Raw genomic sequence first — 21756 nt, forward strand, 5'->3', positions numbered from 1 at the left:
CCATGCAGTGACGTGCCCTAAGGATAGATGATCGCGGCCTAAGGCTATAGCTACATGACAGGAATTAGATAGAGAAGGGCTGTATATATCAAAACGAGCCTTAAAGGCAACCAGGGGCCTACAAGAGAGATAGTTCTTTCCTTCTCCACAATATCGACACCTAGCCTTGGTAAGGCCTAAAAGACATCAACATTGACTCATGTATCTAATAGGACCTTCTCCGGCAATCAGCCTTAAGCTGACAGATCCGTGTATGCACCAATCAATCAATCAATCAATCAATCACAATGACTATGCCGTGCATATCCAGTGCTCCCTTCAGGTACTGGCCCAAATATGACCATATCCATTCACAGCTCGCCGCGTACCACCGGCGCCTTGGGGTCTACGCATGTTCTTCGATCTTCGGTGTGTAGTACCCCCGAGGAAGGTGGTTTATCACAATCACTAGAAAATATGAGCATTTCCGGAACAGTATGGTAGGTTAAGGACAGACGTACGTCCAAGCATAATGAGCATAAGTGCTGGGAGACACCAAGCTGTCTCTCCCAGGTTCTCTGCAGCACTCGCAACAGTCAAGATGCTAAGCAAGGCAATAGCCAGACCGACAAGCATGTTAACTGCAGTAGAGATGTACCGCGGGAGGGAAGCCCCAGTAGTGTGGTCGGAGCAGAGGATCCAGAATACACTGGAGAAAATAATGACCAGGCCAGTGCAGACGGCGAAGTAGCCTACACGTCGCACGTTAGCACAGTTATAGAATAGGCCCATCGAGCCAACAGGAATATTTACCAAAGGTCAAGTTGAATACTCGCAGTACCGCGTCAAAGGTCTCCGCGAAGACGAGTGGACCCTCTCCCTCTATCTCGGTTGGTATCTCCCATCCAAAGTTTTCCACGACTGTTTTGGCAGACAGCATGATCGCGGAGAAGGAAGCATTCAGGAATTGAATGGGGCTTTCATTGGGGTCCAAGGCCAAGGTCTCATTGAGGGAAGTGAACGCCTGTTGATAAACAACGTCCGTTGTCTCAAAGCGACTGAAGATATCAGTAAACAGGTCGCTGAGCATCGTTTGCAGTTTCGCTGTGGGTACTGTTCCGTTCTCAATCCCATATAGTAGAGGGTTGAAGAGTGAGGTAATGGTTCCAACGATATGGGCCCACAGCAGCGTCTGGTTTATGCCCTCCATGACCAGGCACAGGGCGAGGTGAAATGGGAAGTGCAGGATGGCACAGAAATGCTGCCGATAGGACCCCAAGGTCTGTAGGCGGATACTGTCAAAGTAGAGCTGGTAGAATAAATACTAGCGGCCAATATCAGCTTGTGTATGCCTGAAACCCCCAGGATGTATACTCACAATCAGCAAAACGGCAGATATCAGCATCCCAATATCAGCCGAGATGAACTTTTTATCCAGCTTCATTATTTTGGTAATGGTCTTGGTCAGGCCGAGAATGCCTTCGCCCAGCTATTCACAGGTCAGTTATAATGTCTGATATGAAGAAGGGGCACATACAATGATAAGAGTCAGGCAGGTCATTCTCTCGACCAGATGTGTTCTCCACAGGGAGAGTGCCTAGACGAATTAGTGGACGACTGGGTCATGTCGATAATAAGGACTCACTGGCCATAAGGCTGCGACAAGTACGTTGATGACAACTTCGGTGACGGCAATGATATACCAGGCCACATATGAGTGCCAATGCACGCGGTGATAAAACGCAAATGATATTCCAAGATATACCATCGCCGCCAGGAGCAGAGACGCCATCACGATGATAAGAGGCGCGCATGTCTGCTTATACCGCCATGTAAAGAATAGAGTGGTTCCATACTGAGCAAATAGCGTCAAGCGACTGGCCATGAGCAGAAGGGAAAGCTGCTGCAGAGGGCCCCAGCCATCGTCTGCCAGGAAGTTGGGTGAGACGACGCAGAAGCCAACCATGACGCCAAAGTGGCAGGCATGGGCAATGCGTTCGAAGATGCTGTCTGTAGCGAAGCGGACATCATATAAAGTGACCTGGCACCAGGTAAACCACAGGACGCAGACGAATCCAATATACGACTCCAGGCCTTAAGTCAACCATTAGCGGGTATCACCTCTCCTAAGGATCGTGTACATACTCTCTTTGCTGTTGATCTCGTGGACCACCGTAAAGGAGGACAGGTTCGCGACGAAGAACAGATCGAAGAAGAGTTGGATGTTCGACGTGGCTTCGTAGTGCTCAAACTGGGGGTTGTCGAACAGGGTTTCGTCGTGGGTGTCCAGGGTAGCTGCACCGTCCACTGGAGGGCCCGTCTGACAGGATACTTAGTATTGAAATATGCGAGATATTGCGAGAAGGATGGTCAGCTTACCAGCGGGGTCTTGAGCAAGGGAAGCATCGTGACAGTCCAAGTTTGAAGTCTGATGGATGAAGACTCTGAACGAGATTCCAGCACTGACGGCCACCACGCAGTTATATACACGTCCAGGAACAAATTGGGCCCCCACCCAAGGGGATATCAAATTCAGGTCTGTCGATCATTATGGCCATGATATTCGCAGAGGTAGCTGTTATGGGTATATTTAGCACAGCCTAAAGACCACTGGGGCCATGCCTCTATGAAGGTTCAATCGTCTGACGAATTGCTGTCCTCAGGGGCCTTTTTACGCGCTTGAAGCCTCATGGCAGGCTCTGCTGAAGTGTGTCAGATGGATTTCTATTGGTATAAGTATGTTCCCCAAACTACCATTGGACCACATATCAGACGATGCATCGCAGACCCCAAAGGCTTGAGTTTGCTTGAGCTCAGCCCCTATGCATCTGCAGCGCCAGAAGTGCCAATAGCAGGCCCTAATTCTTGGGGCTGATATTTATTTCACCCGGGGCTGACTTGAGATGCACGATAAGGCTTGTCGGCAGGCGTGTGGATGGTCAGCTCGTTCAACGGCGGGGCCTGTGGCTGCGGTCGAGGCTAGCTACCAGACCCTGGCCCGACTGTGCGGCTGTAGCGCCGAATGGACTTCCTAGAGTGGTTTAGACCTGCTCCATTTGCTGCGGCAGGAATATCATTGGAAGACGCCGTCCGAATGGGTTACGATATCAAGCGGCAGATCCCCGGCTTCTCGTGTTGCTCCCAATTTCACAGCAAAATGCCAAACACCGGTCGGCCGAGTCGAGACTGCCATCACTGTCGACAGCGCCGGGTCAGGGTATGTACACCAGAGCTTGGATACAAAAGCTTATGTCTGATGGCGTTTACAGTGCGATCTTGTACGACCTGGATGCGGCCAGTGTCAGCGAAAGGGGCAGCCCTGTCCTGGCTATCGTGACGAATTGGACCAGCGCTTCCGGACCCAGAATGTCGATTCCTTTTCGACAAGACGATCTGGTTCCCGCCGTAAAGCCAAAGATGAAGCATTCAGCCGTCATTCTGGGAAGATGGTGGAGACTATCCCCGTCACCAAGGCCACATTGCCTGTAAGTCCTCCCCAGCGACAGTCCCCCCAGTGAGGGTATTGCTAAACTGATGTTACACCTCGCAGCCACAATTTATGCTTTCGGAGTCTTGGAATGAGCACTTGATGCCGCTTGTCATACACAAACTGTCGTCCGATGCGGTCGACGGCAGTGTCTGCCACACAATCTTCACTGCAGTCCTACATGTCGTGTCCAGTGCACAACCAGGCTCTGCCATTTTCAGAGTCTGCGATGCTATTGGACGTGTTTATATTGCTAATCTGACAAATTCGCCGTTGGCAAGGGTCCAACAAGCTCGTGCGTACGGCGGAGCCATTGCTACCATCAAGGACAGTCTGCAGAATCCTCAGCAGTCTGCGAGTAGAGAGACAATCGTCAGTGTCTTATTATTGTGCATTTATGAGGTACTATCGTGTTGGGACTGTCTGGAACATGGCACTAAGCTGATATACCTGTCCAGCTTCTTTCCGCTCCCGACACCCATTCAATACTCGCGTCCCCCTCCTGGTCCATTCACACCCGGGGCATGATAGCGTTGCTCGAGTATCAACAGGGCACAGGCAGCTGCAAGCCAGAGGACAGGTCACTTTTCCTCGCCATCTTCAGCACCGTCGTAAGTCTTCCCTCTCGTCCTGTGCTGCCTCGCGTCCTCACCAGTGCCATAGCAACGTCAGACTCTTATAATGAGCCAGGACTATTCGTGGGAGTTTCTGTCTTGGATACGAGCCTTCTACAGATTGTGCGTGGCAGCAGACCTTTGGATAGCCCGTACTGTAATCTTTGCCTACCACTGCAGCCGCCTCTGCGTGGCCATTCAGGAGCTCATCGATATCGGCAACCCAGACGCATTGCTCGCCATTTATCCTTCAATCATGCACCATGTTGACAACGTTGACAATGAAACAGCACACTTGTCCCATTACAGGCCTCTTGGTGACTCTGTAATAGACACGCCAACCATCGGGGTTCCTCTATCCTCTGCAGTTCCCGATCGTGGGCTGCTGATCTATCAAAAGACCTTTCGCTTACAACTATCAATGCAAGCTCATAAGCTTCTCTCTATAGCATCTGAAGAAGCCAACTGTACGCCCGAGCAACGCGTTCACATTGGCGAAGCTCGGACACGATGCACAAAGGAGTACCAGTCCATTGCAGACCAAGTCCTGGCCAGACTAGCTGTAGCTACTGGTCACGATGTCGCGGAGGGCTCTGGCACCTCTGTGAAGCCACTGGGGTTGTTGTATATATTCCACATAGTGTGGCCGTTGCAGCTGATTGCATCGTCGCCCATGTCATCAGAGAAGGAGACGCGTCAAGCTCGTGCGCTACTGGAGGGTATCCATAAACAGAGCAGGCGGTTATAATTGATTCAACTTGTTTCTATGTTCATATCATTGTCTGTTCCACCTGGTCTAATTACCTGTTTGCCTTGCTTATAGCGTAGCCGTCGTAGTCCAGTTCAACTCCATGATTGAGACTCTACCATCGCAGTTTTTCGCCATTGGAACCACGCTCCTATCAAGCTGCTGATTGTGCCAGCCATTCCAACCACTCCGTCTCCAAGGGCTGCGTATCCCAGCACCGAAATGGGTAGAGTCAAGTCACACAGGTTGGCCACTAGCTGGGCGGATGTATTATATCGTGCCCTAGAAATGCGGAATATCAGCTTTGAACTAAAGAACAGTTGAGCGGAACGAACTTCTGTGTCCGCTTTGCCTCTGAAGTGCCCTCCATATCCTTCTTCTTCTGGAGCTTGCACAGAGAATAGATGCCAGCCACAATGCTACAGATCAGGCCCGCCATCCAAGACCGGTATGCAAGCTTCTTCAGCTTTTTAGCGGTAGCCAGCTTCCGAACCCCCGCAGCATCGATAGCAAGGATGTTATCGAGAGCGAGGTAACCGCCATATCCGATGTGATGGGCAACAGTAAGATATCGCAGCAGCGTGTCTGTACTGTTCCTGCTGTAGGCAGTGGAGGCAGCGTTGAACTTCTCGATGAAGGTACCGATTCGTAGAATCTTGCGGGTTACCTCGAACTGATTCGATATCGCCTGGAGGTTGATACCATTTTGGCTGTGCTGGGCACGATGGAGGTACCAGCAGTAGAACCGAGAGAAATATTGTACAGAGCGCAGAATCTTGTCACGCCCAGCTAGCGACGTCTTGTTAGCTTGATAGGATCGAGATACAGTATATCAACATACTTGTCGTAGCAAGAAAGCGCAGTGAATGCGCCAAAGGAGAGCACTCGGTCGCAACTGCAGATGTCTTCTTTTCTGTATGCATTTCGTCAAATCTTGTAGCAGCAAGTGCCTTGTAGCAACAACAGACTGGAGATGTTCAAGGTATATAAAAGTCAAAGGTGAACGGGGATCTCTCGGTGCCGAGCAAAGTCCGACACGAAGACTCCTAATATTTGACAATATTTGACAATTACTGGAATAGGCAACGGTGATAACCAATAACAGTCATTTTTCATTATGATACTAGCCAGACTGCGTAATACTACTCTTTTTGCCATTGTTATTGGATTAAACAACTACGTAGTCGGGGTGGCCCCACGGTATATAATCAAGCAGCAGAACAATAATCTGCATAAGCAGGAGGGCTAGACTCTTCATCATACGGAAGGGGCACTTCGTTGAAGATAAACCCTGGCATATCGACATTTGGTGACATGGGGTCATATACAGGTAGTGCACAGGACACACTGAACGACTTCCACAAGGGCTTTCGGTCCACCAGCCGGCCAGTGACCTGATCAATGGTGTCTTCTGCTGTGACGATATCCACCGTCAGTTGGTGATTGACGACAATTACCCTTGTTTCACGATCTCCATGCATATCGCGCTGTTGCTGTTCACCGTCGAGGCTATATGCAGCCAATTTCACGTCTGCCATGCCTGAAGCGGTGTTGATTTTGAATGGAATATCTATCACGTCCTCTGTCGCTTGCGTCCTCCGACCTTCCCCAGTTGCACTCCACCGGCCAGTCTGGCTATCTCGAGATACCGGGCGGACATATTGCTCCTGGCACTCGACTGCCTGCGTTGTGCTGTCAGGTATTGATAACAACTTGACCGTCTCGTCCACCCTCCACTTCAGTTCTTTCACTACAACATGTCGCATTTCTGTCGCTCTGGGCCCTTCGGTGATGGTTCGCTTGGCACATATCCTGGCGCAATAAGAAGACTTCCGTGCCTGATAGTCCGGTGTGACCTCCAGCATAAGATTTATTCGATCGCCGCGGAAGGTTCGCGCATGCTGAATAGTGGGCGGATGACCTGGAATGGTGAAGCGTTTAATCCCAAGTAAATGCGGTGCTGTAACTGCTATCCGACCGTGGCAGTTTGATATCGCGACGAGACTATATGAGATGCATCCCACCGCGGTCTCCATCGTCGGGGGCAGTCCAGCTGGTATCGGCATACCAAATGTATATCTGAACGTCACCAATCCTCGCCGCCGATCTCGCTCAATTCTGTCCGGAGTATGCCAGAGACCACACTGTGCCGCCGTCTGCGTTGTGGAATATGTCTGGTTCTCGGTTGGACATGGGCTGCCGGACGATGACCTCCGCCGTCGCCACGCCTCGCGCAAGCCGGTATACCCAGGGACCATTTTGCTGCAGCATCGCCGTTTAGATGTTACCGTTCGCAGTAGACGAACGCTGACTGCTGGATAGTCGCAGGGTTGGATGTCTGGTGAGGCAACGGTGACAGTCACAGACCCTGGTAAGGGCTCGCTGTAGGTCTCTCGATGGGCGCCGACATATATACTGTGGGCGCTGGACGCCGCCAGGTGTACTTTGTGCATTTCCATGATGCACTGGAACTTCATGGACATGGGATATTCTCGACGACAGTCCAGCACATCATGCTGTATATAGCACTTTCGTGGATGCAGGCAGCTAACCCTAAGAGGCAGCCAAGACTCGTTGTGCGGGTCGCCAAGTGGTCGCAAAGCTTGGGCGAAATAACAGTGGATTATTAATGAAATGGCATGGCTCTCCTGGCTCTAGCCTGTTTGCGCTTTAGCTGCAAAGCTTGCCATCTGGCAAGAATCTGCGTCTTCTCGTCCTCCGAGGCCGCTGCCAGGTCCGCATCACCCTGTCGAATGCGCGAGAAGATAATGTAGTCCTGTCGGTTGTTGCCGTATGACTTTTCAATGCTTCGGGAGACGCCATTAAGGGGATATCCGATGAGTCCCCACAGACCTGACTGTGTTAGCTGGCGAAGCTCGCTGGTGGCCAATATACATACCAGCCTGGGGCTTGAGGAGGACACCACCGACTCCTTTTCCAACTCCCTTGGCCATCTCGCCCATCTCCCCTTGCTTCCACCCTGAATGAGGTTGTGTAACGAGGCCAGTGATTCCGTCATACCAAGTCTGCCAAAATTCCTGTCACCGTATCAGAATCAGTGTCTCCACTGTCTTGTGCAGGCCAATACATACCGTTCCCGCTGCCTTGAGCCCTGATTGAATGTCGTGCGCATCCGGTTTGTCCTTGACTGTGCGATCATGGTACCACCGAGGAGCATCGTGGAATCCCTGAGACAGCAGCAGAGTCAAGCCCACCGGTATCTCGATGATCCAGTTCACAACCCGCCGTCCAGTGTAGCTGCTGTTGGAGAGCACAGAGGAGAGGGTACTGCGCTTAGCCATGGTGGGAGCATCCTGACTCGAGCTGCTGGAGGTCGTGCTTGCAGTCTCCTTGGATAGCAGGCTACTGACGCTGTCCCTCTGTTCATCCAGACCCGACCACCCTTGATCCCCCACGATGGGCATTTCACATGCTTGCATTCCAGCCATTCGTTCCTGGCAGGTCGGGAGCCCAAAGCCATCTGCAAATCGAGAGCGCTTCGTCTGGGATATTCCCTGTACGGCATGCATTGGGATATTCACAATCCCTGTCACGAAATTCCCCATTGCCCCTGCAACTCCCTGGGCGCTTGCATAGAAAGGTCCTCTGGGATCCGTATTCGTATCGTAGGATTTGGAGCGGTAGCTGATATCGTTAGCTGTGCCACTGCTATACAACACGAACAGACAACATACAGTTTCACATCATGAGGATCAAGATGGCCTCCTCGAACCAACACTGATGCTGCAAGCGGGCTGAGAAGTATGTTTGTTTTCCGGACACGCCAAACTGCCTTTCGATACGGACACAGTGAACATCGCATACGATCCATCTTCAGCTGCCGGTGGAAGCTTGCAACCCCTTGCTCTGCCCCATCCTCTGAACGTATCCTTTCGCTCAGCTCCTGTGCTTTGGCGATGGTTGCAGGTGTCAGACACTTGTAAATTGCATCCGCCAGGCGCTCTGGTGTCAGTTCTCTGAATGGTATCGGCCACGGGCCTGCCTGGTTCGCAGCGACCAGTGCACCCCAGAAGGGCTGGTCACCGAAGAACGGGACAACTGCAGTCGGTCTGCCCATCGCCAGCCCCATTGCAGTAGTCCCGGCGCCACCATGGTGTATCACGCAAGAGACACGCTGAAACAACCAGTCATGAGGACAGTTGCCCAGGAAAAAGATGTCTTTATGCTGGAGCGACTCCGCTCCCAACCCGCCCCAGCCTTTAGATATCAATGCGCGTTGGCCTGTGGATAGAACAGCGTCCAGTATGGTTTGTGTCAGTCCGTCAGGGTCATCCACCACGATTGACCCGAATCCGATGTATATCGGGGGAGGGCCTGACTCTAGGAATTCCAGAAGGTCTAGGGAAGGCTCGTAGTCGTTGTCTGCAGGGAGGAAGTCGAAGCCAGTAACATCGATATGAGCCTGCCAGTCATCGGGCTTGGGTAATAATGCCGGCGACCTTATAATATTAGTGGCATTTACCATATAAGCAACAGATTGCAACTGACCACATGTAAGTGAATGGAATCCGTAGACGATGAACCAAGCTTGGTGCTCGCACGGCGTCCAGCGGCTCGAGTCCCAGTTCAAACCGACGGAAGTCATTCTGCAGGTCGCCCAGTCCTTGCCAGATAACCATCTCGGTGACAGCATACGAAGCGACCTTGGCTATAGAGGGCTTGGTCGTGAAGCTATGGACGTTCGCCAGCGGATGCGGAAATGCTTGCGTCGGGGACCAGGGCATTCTATACACTTGGTGAGGTTCTGATATGGTGATATGGGCAGCATGTAAAAGGGAACTAACGTGAACATCAAATGCAGCGGTATCCCCAGTTTCTCAGCGCAGTGTATATGAGCGAAGCTCGGCGGATTTGCGATGATCACATCTGCGACGAACGGCGGTGCAGTCAAAGGGGCATCACATAGGAGGTCAAGGCCCTCGCCGGCTTCAATACACGATCGCCAACATCCTCCTATAATCTTCCGGATCTCCTGGCGGCGACGGCCTATAGCACCGTGGAGCAGGGTGTCCATCTTCGGGATCAACTTTGGGTTGTTCACCATGAAGGACATCAGCTCGGCCGGGTCTCCTCCAATATTGAAGAACTCCAGGCCATGTTGCTTGACCCAGTCCCGGAAGATTAGATGCGTCGCTAGACGGACACGATGGCCATGCTGCTGTAACGCTTTTCCGAGGACAATGAAAGGCTGGACATCCCCACGAGAGCCAACAACGTGCATGACGATGTTGAGCTTGATAGGGAACTTGAGGTCCTCTGGGACCGGAAACGAGCGACGCGTTATATCGGGCTTCTGGCTTGCCAGACACTCCAGGAATCCCGCGACTTCCGGCTCATCTTCTTCAAGGTTTATATCGAGTCGCCCGCTGCCTTGGAGAGTGTCAGAGAGAGTCATGGTATACTGGCTGGGGAACAATACCGGTTATGCGAGCCTCAGTCTCACATCCATGGCCTGTAAATCTCGCATGTTCAGGCCTCCCGGATTTACACCTGGACGTGCAGGCGAGTGGAATCTTCCTGCTGGGGCAGATAGAAGGCTTTTCAGACGGCATGCTGTGATGATGGCTATTCAGCTGGCCAGGAAACAGCCTACACTCCGATATCAGAAACCAGCAAAGACAACCCAGGAGAAATGAGATGCGTCTCGGATGAGTAGTTTGTCAGCCATTATATAGCATCTACGTCGAAAGTACGGCGATTAGCAACGGCGGGTCTAGACACATCTATGGTCGAACCGTGGAACCTGTTCGCAGAAGGGGCATGATCTCTTTTGCCACGAATAATGCGGATGAATTCAGCAGCGGTGAATGCAGTTCCAGACTTGGGATCAGGCCTTGTCAGCGGTTGGCCACATGGTGGAGAGCTGACAGAGGTCGTCGTAGATTCAATCCAGGGAAATGGCCTGACAAATCTGTCTTGGACGCCGGAGTTGGTCTATCTTCTGACAGCCACGTCATAGACAGAGTAATAATAGACAAGAGATATTCCTAAGCTGGCCAAATAAGAGTTTGTCTCGGCTGGTAGCGATAACCGCATACTGTTCAATACTCGCCCTGCCGGGAATAGGGCCTGGAATCCGATAACAATCAAGCTGCCGACCGGGTGATGGGACGAGGACAATGTTATTATGACTAGCAATTAACCAGCGAATCGCTGGACGTCGCTTAATGCAAGCCACAGCCCTTACACTAAAGGGTCCAACCCCGCAAAGGCATTAGCCGATACGACGAGAGACGATCCTGTTATGGCATCGTTAGCAGCGTGTGGGGATTACCCCAGACTTCCTCCCCTACAATGGACTCCATGGAGTATATAATAAGGTTATGGGGTACCTGGCCTGACTCCGTGTAAGATGCCTTTTTACAACTCAATTTGCGCCTTCTTGACACAAGCAGACTACTGAGCAGGGAATATGGCCATGGGCTCTGCTGATATCGAGGCCGTCGGGGACACAAAGGCCCTGGGACAGGCCACTCATACGGACTCCCATGCTGAGGGCGCTGTAGAGAATATCGCGTTCAATCTGACAGAGGAAGATGCATGTTCCCTCTGATTATCCTGAAGAGCAACCCAGCTAACTCATCTAATAGGACCGCCGCATCCGCAGAAAGACCGACAAAACAATCCTCGCTCTGCTGACTTGGATCTACTTCCTACAGGTGTTTGACAAGGCCGTGTTAGGAACTGGCGCTGTCTTCAACCTCCAGGAAGACGCAAATCTCACGGGAAACCAGTATTCGCTTATTGGGTCCATCTCGCCTATTGCACAACTGGCATGGCAGCCATTTTCAGCGTGGCTGATAGTGAAAGTCCCACCGCGCATCCTGATGCCCAGCATGGTCCTGGGATGGGGGATTGCAGAGGCGTCAATGGCAGCCTGCCACGACTTTACTGGACTGATCACGGCTCGCTTCTTCCTCGGCCTTTTCGAAGCAGGCTGTCTGCCGCTATTCACCTACCTGACTGGAATGTGGTATCGTCGTGTCGAGCAACCAATGCGGATCTCCATCTGGAATGGCATGAACGGTGTAGCGACAATGGCAGCCTCTGCTGTCTCTTATGGCCTGGGCCATATTCCCTCTGAGCACCTAAAGCCCTGGCAAACGTGAGACATTCCATTTGGGCTGATGTGACTTTACTGACTCTCCGACAGGATCTTTCTTTTCGCTGGTCTGCTCACCGTTGTCAGCGCCCCTGTTGCGTATTGGAAGCTGGACAACGACATCAGCACCGCTCGCTTCCTGACAGAGGATGAACGGCTTCAGGGGGTAGAACGCCTGCGTGCCAACCAGACCGGTGGAAGTACCCACGAGTTCAAGTGGGCGCAGGTCCTCGAGGTCGCACTGGAGCCCAAGTCCTGGCTGTGGGTTGCGATGGCAGTGCTGCCCAACATGGGGTCTGCTATGACCAGCATCTTTGGTCCGCTGATTATCACAGGCTTTGGGTTCGACAAGTTCCAGACCTCCCTGCTCAACATCCCGTTCGGCGCCGTGCAGACCGTTGTCATCGTCGCCAGCTGCTGGGCTGCCTCCAAGGTGAAGATAAAGTCGGCGGTGTTGATAGGCTTCACTCTACCGGTCATCGTGGGTATTGCAATGCTTTATGGACTCAAGCGCGATGCATCCCAGCGACCTGCATTGCTCGTGGCGTACTACCTGTGTGCCTTTTTATTCGCCGGCAACCCTCTCCTCCTGGCCTGGCTGGTTGGAAATACGGCCGGGGCAACCAAGAAGTCCACAACGCTGGCTCTCTTCCAGGCCGGCGTCTCTGCTGGAGCACTGGCCGGTCCACTTCTGTTTACCAGTGATCAAGCCCCGGGATATCTGCCGGGTATTCGGGGTGTGCTGGGGCTGTTTATTGCGTTGATCGGAGCCGTGATCATCCAGCTGTGCAACTTGGTATTCCTCAACAAAATGCAGAGGAAGAAGAGGATAGCAAATGGAAAGTCTGCAGATATCATCGACCAGTCAATGCGAACCGACATCAATGCAGGCGCAAAGGGGCAGGACCAGGAGGAGACGGGGGAGCCAGCGTATGAAGACTTGACAGACCGGCAGAACGATCAGTTTGTGTACATTTACTGATTAACTTGCCTGATTAAGTTAGCACTAGCTAGGAGACCTGAGTATCATATCTCCAATTATTTGCATTCCCCAAGTATTTGGATCCCAAGCCCCAACTCCCCACTGTAGGCCGTAATGTCGCGCTCAGACCACGTATCATACCGTAGCGTACCCCAATGTTGCAGAGGACGCGGGGTTACTGCTGATCAGATGAATCGTTGCAGTTGATGATTGCCGATCGGAAATGCCTTCAGAGAGTCTCCAATCTCGTCCAGATTGTTCATCACCAGCAGCATGAACCATGTCCCTCGCCCAGTCCATCCCCGGCGCCTTCAGCACCGTCGCTCGCGGAATGGCTGCTTGACTTGCAAACGCCGCAAGGTGCGATGCAACGAGGAGAAACCGCTGTGCTATCATTGCCGTCGTCTGCATCTCGACTGTCTCTGGAAAGACCTCGATGTCGACTCTCAGCAACTGTCCCAGTCTGACGCCGGAGAAAAGACACTCGAACAGCCCTCGCCTACAGAATTCTTCGACTTTACGCAGTCTATAGACACTATTCCAGATATCTTCCTTCCAGTCTTCAGTGACTTTGCACCCGACCTCAACCTGCAGGACGAAGTGCTGCTAGGCAACCCATCTCCCTCGCCGTCCGTCGACATCCACAATGGAGAGGCTCTGCAAGTCGACATCCCGCCTATACTGGATCCCATCGAGAATGGCCCAAAGGGAACATCGGTGCAAGCCTTGCTGAACAGCCTCGCGCGATCATCGTCGATGGTCCGCCATTCCATGGCAGCATTCGCAGTGGTTCGGGCATCGCCCAGCGATACAACGGGGGATTTCCAAGCGTACTATGAAAAGGCAGCAAGCCGACTCTCTCAACGATGCCAGGAGCCAAGTGGAACCAGGATAGATGGTGGTGACGAACTCCGATACTCGCTGGCCACGATCTTCTTCCTCACATACGCCGATGTTCATTCCTTCCCATATACCCGTTGATTGACTTACACTGACAGCTCTATAGCTCCTGACCGGCCGTCTAGATCTGGCCTACTCGAATCTGGCCTGGGCACACCGTGCGATACAGGTGACCGGCACGAGCACCTTGGGCTCCATAGGTTTGAAGCCCCCTCCCCCAGAGTTCTCTCTTACTAACTGCTGTTATTAGAGCAGAGAATCCTGTCCTGGATCCGTTTACTCGATGCACGCGCAGCTGCCGCGGGAGGGGAAGGCCTTCTAATAAACGACACAATACACTGTCCCCCGACCCCGACTTCGACCTCTGCCGGTTCCACGCCTCGAATACCAGATGCCACTCCAGATTGTGGATCTCAAGATGTGATCTACGACATGCTCTGCCAGCCCGGAATCGCATTCTACCAACAAGTCCAAACAATTACCGGGCGCATTACTCGAATCGCCCACATCCACCGCAGCCGGGGAAGCGTAGAAGACGAAACGGAGGTCATGGCCATCGCGGCAAACATTCTGCACGACCTAGGGATATTATATGACCGGCGCCCTGCACTCATGGATTACGCTGTGAGTGGGAATATCAGTGCGCTGGCCGAACCGCTCGCGTCGGGCATTATACGCTCGTTCCAGACGTACCTGGCCAACTTCTACGCCTGTTATATACACCTGCATCGAGTCGCCCATCGTCATTTGGCGCGCTCCGCGGCCGTAGACACAGCTCTAGAGAAAATAAAGGAAATCCTGCATCTGATGGTGGCCAAGAATGAATCTATACCGGTTAACATGCTGTGGCCGCTGTTTCTCTGGGGGAGTGAAGAAGACGATCCGGGCGAGTGCCGGTGGATTTTGACAACAATTCAAGGTCTGCATCATGTAGCCAGTAATTCCAGTATGGCCGCCGGGGCATTGGGCGAGATCCAGAGGAGGCAGCGCGAGGCAGGAGGGAGGGTTGATATCCGGTCTGTATGTCTCGAGTTGTTCAACACTACGTTTGCAATTGTCTGAATTTGTCTGAATACTTCTATTCTAAGGGCGTCATTGTATTTAGAGCAATTTGTATTAATCCAAGTCTACACCTTTGAAGTTAACTCCTTCTCCACTGCAGCAAAAGGCGCCACCAACTTAAGAGCACGCGCCTGCTTCTCTGCATCCACGAACCTAGGGAATGGCCGTCGACAGTGTGCGCTCGACTCCGGATATCCATGCATCTTGGTGATGATCCATTTCATGCCATTGACGTCTGATGTAGCGATTCCCCATTCGGGCTTTCCCAGCTTCTTCTGCAGCTCGGCCGCCTGTGCGATTTTTCCGTCCTTGTAGAGGTTGCACATTTCAACCATTACCTATCAATACCCATTAGAACGGTGCATGTTGCTATGCAGGTATACACTCACCCGCGGAAACACGTTTGCCACGCCTGAGATACACCCGATTGCGCCCACAGACAGGGCCGGCACAAGCCAGTCGCTCATCCCCGACACTGCACCAAACTGACTCGGTGGAAACGCAGCGGCCACCCTGGTGACCTTTGCAATCCCTCCACAGGTCAGCTTGACGCCGCAGATATTCGGATGTGCACCGAGGGTGTCCAACATGTCCGAATCCACATCCAAGCCAGACAGCAGGTTCGGGAAGTTATAGATCATGACAGGGATCGGAGACCGGTCCGCGACCTCCTGGAAGAACTCGACAATGGCCTGCTTGGTCATGGCCCAGTGGAACGTCGACGGAACGAGGACGAGGGCGAAGTCTGCGCCGTTCTGGTGGCCGACCAGCGTTTGCTGGACGATGTCGCGGGTGCTGCCACCCAGACAGCCGATGGTGACGGCGAAGTTGTCCTTTCCCTTTGCCTGGGCGATTTGTCTTGTTCTTCGAACCAGCTGGGCCTTTTCGTCTTGACTGAGGGTGCACGACTCGCCGCTGGAACCCGCGATGACAACTAAGTCGGTCAGCTTGATTCTGCTGCTGCCATAAAGAATCCAGCTAGGAAACGTACCGCCTTGTAAGCCAGAGGTGACGAGATACTCCAAGTGGCGCTCCTGCGTCACCCAGTCGATATCCTGCTGGTCGTCATCGTTGAAGAAGGTCACGGAAGGCCCGTGGATGCCCGGAGGGAAAGCCCGTTGTGTCGACCCGTTGGAGTGCATCGTGAACAGTTAGAGCTGGGAATCATATAATGACCACCTGAAAAGCCTTTTATGGTTTCATCCTCGGGGTGTGTATGGGTATGGGCCCGTCGCATCGCATCGTCCACCCGATCGGGTCGGCAATCTTCGATGCGATCGCGTTTAGCGACGGTTTACGATGCGTGGAGAACAGCCGATAGGCATTGATTCTGCCGTCATGCTCATAAACCTTTGGTTAGTTAGACCTATTATGTCAAGATTTGTTTACCGAAATTCTCTACGAAGATGGGTTCTATCTACAAGCATGGATTGGCTAAGGCTTCTGCCCGACGGCGTATATTCTTCTATATTTACACTGCATTGGCCTGTTCTGTTATATCAACAGTATAGCTCACTCGGCCTTTTCGTAATGATGGCCGTCCTTGCTATCCCATTTGTTCTCGTCCGTACTTGCATCAGCGTCAATCTCTACAGGCTGGCTATTGACCAGTTCCAGAGCAGGAGGCCGGTAGGACTTGCGAGCGCTGAGGATCCAGTTCGACCCAGCGATAACGAGAATAACACCGAAAGCAACAACACAGTAGTTCATATTGACCGGGTCGACGGGGTTCGACGTCGGCCATACGAAGAGCACCGGAGTCAACAAGGCCCAGGCGACGTCCGCGATATTGCAGATATAGCCAACGACATTCGGCAGCTTGAAGCTACGATTTTCAGGTAGCATGCGACGGCCACGGAGCAGATTAATGCCAGGTGGAATGGCATAGGTAATGGTGAAGCAGACCACGGCCGCAGAAATAATCGCATTAAAGGCATTATCAGAGCCGAGGAAGATGAGCCCAAGCACGATAACCCAGCAAAAACACCAGACGAGCCCAACGACAGGCACGCCAAACCTGGGACTCACGCGCTCAAAGTGGCGACTAAAGGGCATGCCCCCGTCGCGGGCGAGAGCGTATGCCATGCGGGCAGCGGTGGCTGTGTCGTCGATGGCGCACAGCACAAACGAGAGCAGCGGAAACATCATCAAGCAGATGCTGCCGGCCTTGTTCTGCGTGGCCTGGTAGTATATCTCAAGCAGAGGCTCTGGGGCTTCGATGGCGGAGGGAATGTCGTTCATGACAGCCAGCACTGCGGCGATATACCCAAAGCCAGTGATGACGGCCATCACGATGGCATAGATGATAAGTCTCGGCCCTTGAGTCGTCGGATTCGGCATTTCCTCAATCATATGGATCGTCGAGTCGTACGCAGTGACCGAGAACGCACTGTAACTGTCAGCTTCAGCTCTTATGGTGGTGGGTGTATACTTACCCCTGTAAGAGGCCCAGCTGCCAGGCCCAACCGTCCGGCCATCCAGACTGGTTGATGAAGCCACCAAATACAAATTCGCCGCTCTGGAAATTCGGAGACGCGCACGCGAGAATCGTAGCTAGGCTCATGATGAAGCCGGCGAGAGTAAAGAACATGTTGTATTTGTTCAAGTGGGCGAGGAAGCGGTTGGCCAGCAGGTTGTAGCTGAACGCAATCACATCAATCGCGATATACAGTAGAAACCGCTGCCACGGCGTTGGCTCGAATGCAGGATAGACCAGCTGGGCGTAACTCATTATTATTCCACTGACCAGCAGGCAGTTGGACGCTGCCAGACAGACCCACGCAGCAAGATTGATCCAGCCAGTGATGTAGCTGACGGCGCGTCTGGTCGACTTCCAGCTCGCAACAGCAGCCCAGTGATACTGGCCACCAGCAGTGGGATACGCTGATAGAAACTCGGCAAGCGACACGCCGCAGCACAGATTGAAAATGCCTGCGACCGCGATGCCCCAAACGGCGCTGCTGGGGCCACCAGAGGGCAGAGATGCATTGACTGTCGTGCCAATGGCACACCATGAATTAACGATCGCAAATGCCATCCCCAGCATCGAGAGACTAGAAAAGGAGTCCCGATGCAGGTCCGATTTGATTCCCATGCGCTCCAGGGAGGCGTCGGCCTCGTCGGTGGCTTCATTGGCACTCCTATGCCGGTGTCGGGGTCCCTCGCCTTCCATTTCGCAGATGCAAAGCTGACTAGGGAGAATGGGAGAGCATCCAGCGCGGTCAAGCTGGGTGGGCGATCAGGAGATTCAAGCTGGAGTATTTAAGCAGTCGCTGTGATGACGCTCGATGCGCCCACCAGCCCAAACAGGCAGTCATTTGCAAAGGAGCGAAGGGAACGAACAAGCTCGGGGCGGTGGATTCCAGCTGCCTATCAAATAGCAATAAATGATTCAGCCGCCTATCAAATGGCAAGAGGCGATCCAGCTGCCTATCAAATGGCACACAATCACTCTGGCTCCACTGGGTTTCGTCCCCGCGTCTCCAGATCGCAGTCCACACTCTCCCCATTTCCCCCGTATTATCCCCCATATCGAGTCTGCGCTATTCCAGGGGAAGGGTTACCATGTCTGCTATCCCGAAGACCATAACGCGATCGCGCAATGGATGCGCAGTCTGCAAATCCAAGAGGGTGAGCAAGTCTGGCCAATTCCGCAGTCGACCGCTAACAATCCGCAGCTCAAATGCGACGAGGCCAGGCCCAGCTGCTCGCGCTGCGTAAGGCTGGGAATCTCCTGTCCTGGATATCAAAAGCCTCTAAAATGGCCCACTGAGTCGCGGGCGCGAAAAGGAAATAGCGACGCGTCGGGGAGCCCTCCCTCAGTCATGTCCTCAGAGCTAAACTACACGTTTGATCAGCCACTATCTGACCCGTCTGATCAATCTGCCTCGTTCTGTGGCTCAGGCTCTCTGGATCAGCTTGCAGGTATCTTCGCATCTAGTAACGCTGGTGTGGGTCTCCCTGACAGCTTTACACCGTCAATGCCATTCAACGAGCATCCAGAGGTGAATCCGCAGCACAGCGAAACACCAAAGGCAGCGTCTCTTACGCATCAGGGGTATAGAGATAATGAGATATGGCTAGCCGAGCTCTTTGCTGCAGAGTCTGAATCCAGTGCTCCAGTGGCCTTGGATCAAGCCTCCTCCGTTCCTTGTGAGATGCCACTTGCACATGCTCTCCAAGACCACTCCTCTGTCCTAGTGGAATACTATTTCAAAGAAGTCTGCGGAATGATGTCCTGCTACGACAGCCAATTAAACCCGTACCGAACCACCATCTCCGATATTTGGTCGCGCTCGCCGTCACTATACTATGTCACGCAGAGCATGGCAGCTGCATGTCTGTCCGAGGTTTCGCCCAAGTTTACATCCATTGGACGTCGGCTTCGAGACCAAGCAGGGTCATGCCTGTCAAAGGAAATTCAGGAGTCACGGATAGAAACATCCTCTTTGCTGGCACTGGTTATGCTTGGGATGAGTCGCTGCTGGCACAGTCCTGGCGACGTAGGCCAGTCCGAGTTTGAAACGCTGGCGAAAATAGTTGTATCTTCGAAATCCGGCCAGAGTGGCCTTGCTTTAGCTGATGAGGAGATGAGACAGTTCTTCTATAATTCCCTTGTCTACTGGCAGGTTCTGCTCGCGTTTGTCGTGGATCGAGGATCAAATATCCAAGACATAAAGCAACCAAAGCCCATCCAGCCAGATTGTCTCCAAGTACATGCGCCGCACATTCCACATCCTCAAACAGGTGTCGGGATTGAGGTTGAGATGCTTGTAGGAAAAGTCGGGGGCCTCGTTAGGAGAGAACGAAAGCGTATCCAGTCCCGTCGGTTTGCGTCCAGAAACGACATCGACCAGGCTCAAAAGGCCATTCTCGAGGCAGAACAACTGCAAATCCAGCTCTGTGCAATCCAGCTGCCACTCGAAAACACAATTGTCAACTGCGGTGATGATATGACACCGGGAGATCACCTGGTGAGGATTGCAGAGGCATACAGGTGTACGGGCTTGCTGCAGCTCTATCGGAACTTCCCAGATCTCCTGTTACCATCTGCGTCCCTGTATGATCCAACGCAGGAGTTCACGGCCCTCAGTTCGACTCCGGGCGCATCACTGATCTACGTGGCCCTGCATATCCTTGACCTTGTAGAGAGCGTTCCTATAACATCAACAAGCAGGTCAATCCAGCCATTCTTGCTCGTCAGTATCTGCAGTGAGCTGGCTCTTGACCGTGCGGGTTGCTCGGTGGCTGGCGCACAGAGACTCCCCGTGGCCAGTCTGTCATTAAGTCCAAGGCTAACTACACAAGTGACTGAAATTGACATCCTGCGCGCAAGACGGTCCATTACCTCGCGACTTTCATCCTTTGAGAACACGCTGGCTGCCAAGCCTATACAGCAAATGCTGAAGTTGGTCAAAGAGACCTGGGCTTCGATGGAGAATAATGAGGACGTGTATTGGATGGATGTCATGATGGCCAAGGGATACGAGGTCCTCATGGGCTGACTTGGCTTTCTCAATATCGTCTGGTCCACCTTTTGGTCACGATGATATTCGCGGTCCTTAGGGTATTATTTCCTAATTCGGTCATGAAGAGCTAAGGATATCGATGCTTCAGACTCAGCACATTATTATTGTCTCCCCCGAATACCTTCTGAAACAGAAATATTCCTTTCGATTGTTCTTCTTCCAGCTAATTCGCCTACCATGGTAGTTACCACGACAGGCGCTTCTTTCAAGGTTGCCCTGTTGCAAACGAGACCCAAGGTATTTCGTCGCGTTCATAATACCACAGCCAGCTAACAGTTGTATAGCCCCTCGATGCCGAATACAACTTCTCCCATGCCGCTAAGCAGATTCGCGACGCTGCTGCCCAAGGAGCAGCGCTGGCTGTCTTGCCCGAATACCACTTGACAGGTTGGGTACCAGACGAGCCATCCTTCGCCTTGACTGCAGAAAAGGCCCTGGAATACCGGGGGAAATACCAGAAATTAGCTGCAGAGCTGCACATCAACATCTGTGCTGGGACTGTTGTTTCTGAGGCCCCCAGCCATGGCTCTGAACACAGCAGGCCAGCCCTCCTCAATACCTCCGACTTCATCGACCATAACGGTCGCCTTCTTGGTTCCTACACGAAAACGAATCTCTGGATCCCCGAGCGACAGACACTGACTGCATCTGTCGAATACGCTCGTCGGCTTGGAGAGGACAGAAGCCCATCCCAGATGCCTCATCGCATTATAAACACACCCCTCGGCCCCGTTGGGATTCTGGTCTGCTGGGACCTCGCATTCCCAGAGGCATTCAGGCAGCTTGTTTTAGCTGGTGCCAAAATTATCATCATGCCCTCATACTGGGGCTCTTCAGACATGTCCAGCGAGGGACTTGCATACAACAAAGATTGCGAGAAGATGTTTGTGCAGAATGCACTCGTTACTCGCGCCTTTGAGAACACCGCTGCCATCGTCTACTGTAATGCTGGCGGTCCTGTACAGGAGGGCTTCTTCGGGTGCAGTCAAGTCGTCCTGCCCATTGTGGGAACTGTTCCTGGAAGCTTTAGTGACAGCGAGGAGGGGATGCGTATTGTGGAGGTGGACATGCGCACTGTTGATATTGCAGAGAGAAACTATAAGATCAGAGAGGACTTGGGCAGGCAGGATTGGCACTATGGGTATTCCAGAATTATGTAGTTCTATACCATTCATATAACAGTAAGAGGTGTGTCTAGTTAACTATTATAGCATAACTCATTCCTACCGGGTTAATTCATACCAAGACTGATCACCGACGCCCAGGAAGCTTGTTCGTACTTGTCACCAGATCTACTCCACGATATTTGTCGAAATTCTGATTGATACTAAAT

At 52.6% G+C, this 21756-nt stretch overlaps 12 protein-coding genes across 12 annotated transcripts; 5 read left to right on the forward strand and 7 right to left on the reverse strand.

The window, feature by feature from the left end:
• Positions 1 to 385: 385 nt before the first annotated feature.
• APUU_40048A (uncharacterized protein) lies at positions 386 to 2385 on the reverse strand (the record flags this gene model as incomplete). The annotated part of the gene is made up of 8 exons (XM_041703077.1): positions 386 to 447; positions 501 to 731; positions 793 to 1303; positions 1358 to 1468; positions 1517 to 1576; positions 1625 to 2073; positions 2125 to 2299; positions 2359 to 2385. The coding sequence occupies 8 exons, from the start codon at positions 2383 to 2385 to the stop codon at positions 386 to 388; spliced, it is 1626 nt and encodes a 541-aa protein (XP_041555798.1).
• A 751-nt stretch (positions 2386 to 3136) lies between these two features.
• Positions 3137 to 4828, forward strand: APUU_40049S (Zn(II)2Cys6 transcription factor domain-containing protein; the record flags this gene model as incomplete). The annotated part of the gene is made up of 5 exons (XM_041703078.1): positions 3137 to 3196; positions 3249 to 3464; positions 3530 to 3868; positions 3925 to 4077; positions 4130 to 4828. 5 exons carry the CDS (start codon positions 3137 to 3139, stop codon positions 4826 to 4828), a joined length of 1467 nt encoding a protein of 488 aa, XP_041555799.1.
• A 95-nt stretch (positions 4829 to 4923) lies between these two features.
• On the reverse strand, positions 4924 to 5751 carry PEX11_2 (PEX11 family protein; the record flags this gene model as incomplete). Its single annotated transcript, XM_041703079.1, has 3 exons — positions 4924 to 5110; positions 5164 to 5617; positions 5670 to 5751. The coding sequence occupies 3 exons, from the start codon at positions 5749 to 5751 to the stop codon at positions 4924 to 4926; spliced, it is 723 nt and encodes a 240-aa protein (XP_041555800.1).
• A 285-nt stretch (positions 5752 to 6036) lies between these two features.
• APUU_40051A (uncharacterized protein) lies at positions 6037 to 6594 on the reverse strand (the record flags this gene model as incomplete). Its single annotated transcript, XM_041703080.1, has 1 exon — positions 6037 to 6594. The coding sequence occupies one exon, from the start codon at positions 6592 to 6594 to the stop codon at positions 6037 to 6039; it is 558 nt and encodes a 185-aa protein (XP_041555801.1).
• Positions 6595 to 7454: 860 nt separating this feature from the next.
• APUU_40052A (uncharacterized protein) lies at positions 7455 to 7791 on the reverse strand (the record flags this gene model as incomplete). The annotated part of the gene is made up of 2 exons (XM_041703081.1): positions 7455 to 7681; positions 7728 to 7791. 2 exons carry the CDS (start codon positions 7789 to 7791, stop codon positions 7455 to 7457), a joined length of 291 nt encoding a protein of 96 aa, XP_041555802.1.
• Positions 7792 to 7869: 78 nt separating this feature from the next.
• Positions 7870 to 10244, reverse strand: APUU_40053A (glycosyltransferase; the record flags this gene model as incomplete). Its single annotated transcript, XM_041703082.1, has 4 exons — positions 7870 to 8473; positions 8524 to 9288; positions 9338 to 9574; positions 9634 to 10244. 4 exons carry the CDS (start codon positions 10242 to 10244, stop codon positions 7870 to 7872), a joined length of 2217 nt encoding a protein of 738 aa, XP_041555803.1.
• A 1017-nt stretch (positions 10245 to 11261) lies between these two features.
• On the forward strand, positions 11262 to 12933 carry APUU_40054S (uncharacterized protein; the record flags this gene model as incomplete). The annotated part of the gene is made up of 3 exons (XM_041703083.1): positions 11262 to 11351; positions 11440 to 11954; positions 12003 to 12933. 3 exons carry the CDS (start codon positions 11262 to 11264, stop codon positions 12931 to 12933), a joined length of 1536 nt encoding a protein of 511 aa, XP_041555804.1.
• Positions 12934 to 13206: 273 nt separating this feature from the next.
• Positions 13207 to 14895, forward strand: APUU_40055S (Zn(II)2Cys6 transcription factor; the record flags this gene model as incomplete). Its single annotated transcript, XM_041703084.1, has 3 exons — positions 13207 to 13887; positions 13940 to 14033; positions 14084 to 14895. The coding sequence occupies 3 exons, from the start codon at positions 13207 to 13209 to the stop codon at positions 14893 to 14895; spliced, it is 1587 nt and encodes a 528-aa protein (XP_041555805.1).
• A 65-nt stretch (positions 14896 to 14960) lies between these two features.
• On the reverse strand, positions 14961 to 16037 carry APUU_40056A (dihydrodipicolinate synthase family protein; the record flags this gene model as incomplete). Its single annotated transcript, XM_041703086.1, has 3 exons — positions 14961 to 15233; positions 15285 to 15829; positions 15887 to 16037. 3 exons carry the CDS (start codon positions 16035 to 16037, stop codon positions 14961 to 14963), a joined length of 969 nt encoding a protein of 322 aa, XP_041555806.1.
• A 370-nt stretch (positions 16038 to 16407) lies between these two features.
• APUU_40057A (uncharacterized protein) lies at positions 16408 to 18067 on the reverse strand (the record flags this gene model as incomplete). The annotated part of the gene is made up of 2 exons (XM_041703087.1): positions 16408 to 17284; positions 17331 to 18067. 2 exons carry the CDS (start codon positions 18065 to 18067, stop codon positions 16408 to 16410), a joined length of 1614 nt encoding a protein of 537 aa, XP_041555807.1.
• Positions 18068 to 18719: 652 nt separating this feature from the next.
• Positions 18720 to 20399, forward strand: APUU_40058S (uncharacterized protein; the record flags this gene model as incomplete). The annotated part of the gene is made up of 1 exon (XM_041703088.1): positions 18720 to 20399. The coding sequence occupies one exon, from the start codon at positions 18720 to 18722 to the stop codon at positions 20397 to 20399; it is 1680 nt and encodes a 559-aa protein (XP_041555808.1).
• A 201-nt stretch (positions 20400 to 20600) lies between these two features.
• On the forward strand, positions 20601 to 21583 carry APUU_40059S (carbon-nitrogen hydrolase family protein; the record flags this gene model as incomplete). The annotated part of the gene is made up of 2 exons (XM_041703089.1): positions 20601 to 20660; positions 20708 to 21583. 2 exons carry the CDS (start codon positions 20601 to 20603, stop codon positions 21581 to 21583), a joined length of 936 nt encoding a protein of 311 aa, XP_041555809.1.
• Positions 21584 to 21756: the final 173 nt, after the last annotated feature.

Source organism: Aspergillus puulaauensis, chromosome 4 (genome assembly GCF_016861865.1).
Source record: "Aspergillus puulaauensis MK2 DNA, chromosome 4, nearly complete sequence".
Classification (NCBI taxonomy): Eukaryota; Fungi; Ascomycota; class Eurotiomycetes; order Eurotiales; family Aspergillaceae; genus Aspergillus; species Aspergillus puulaauensis.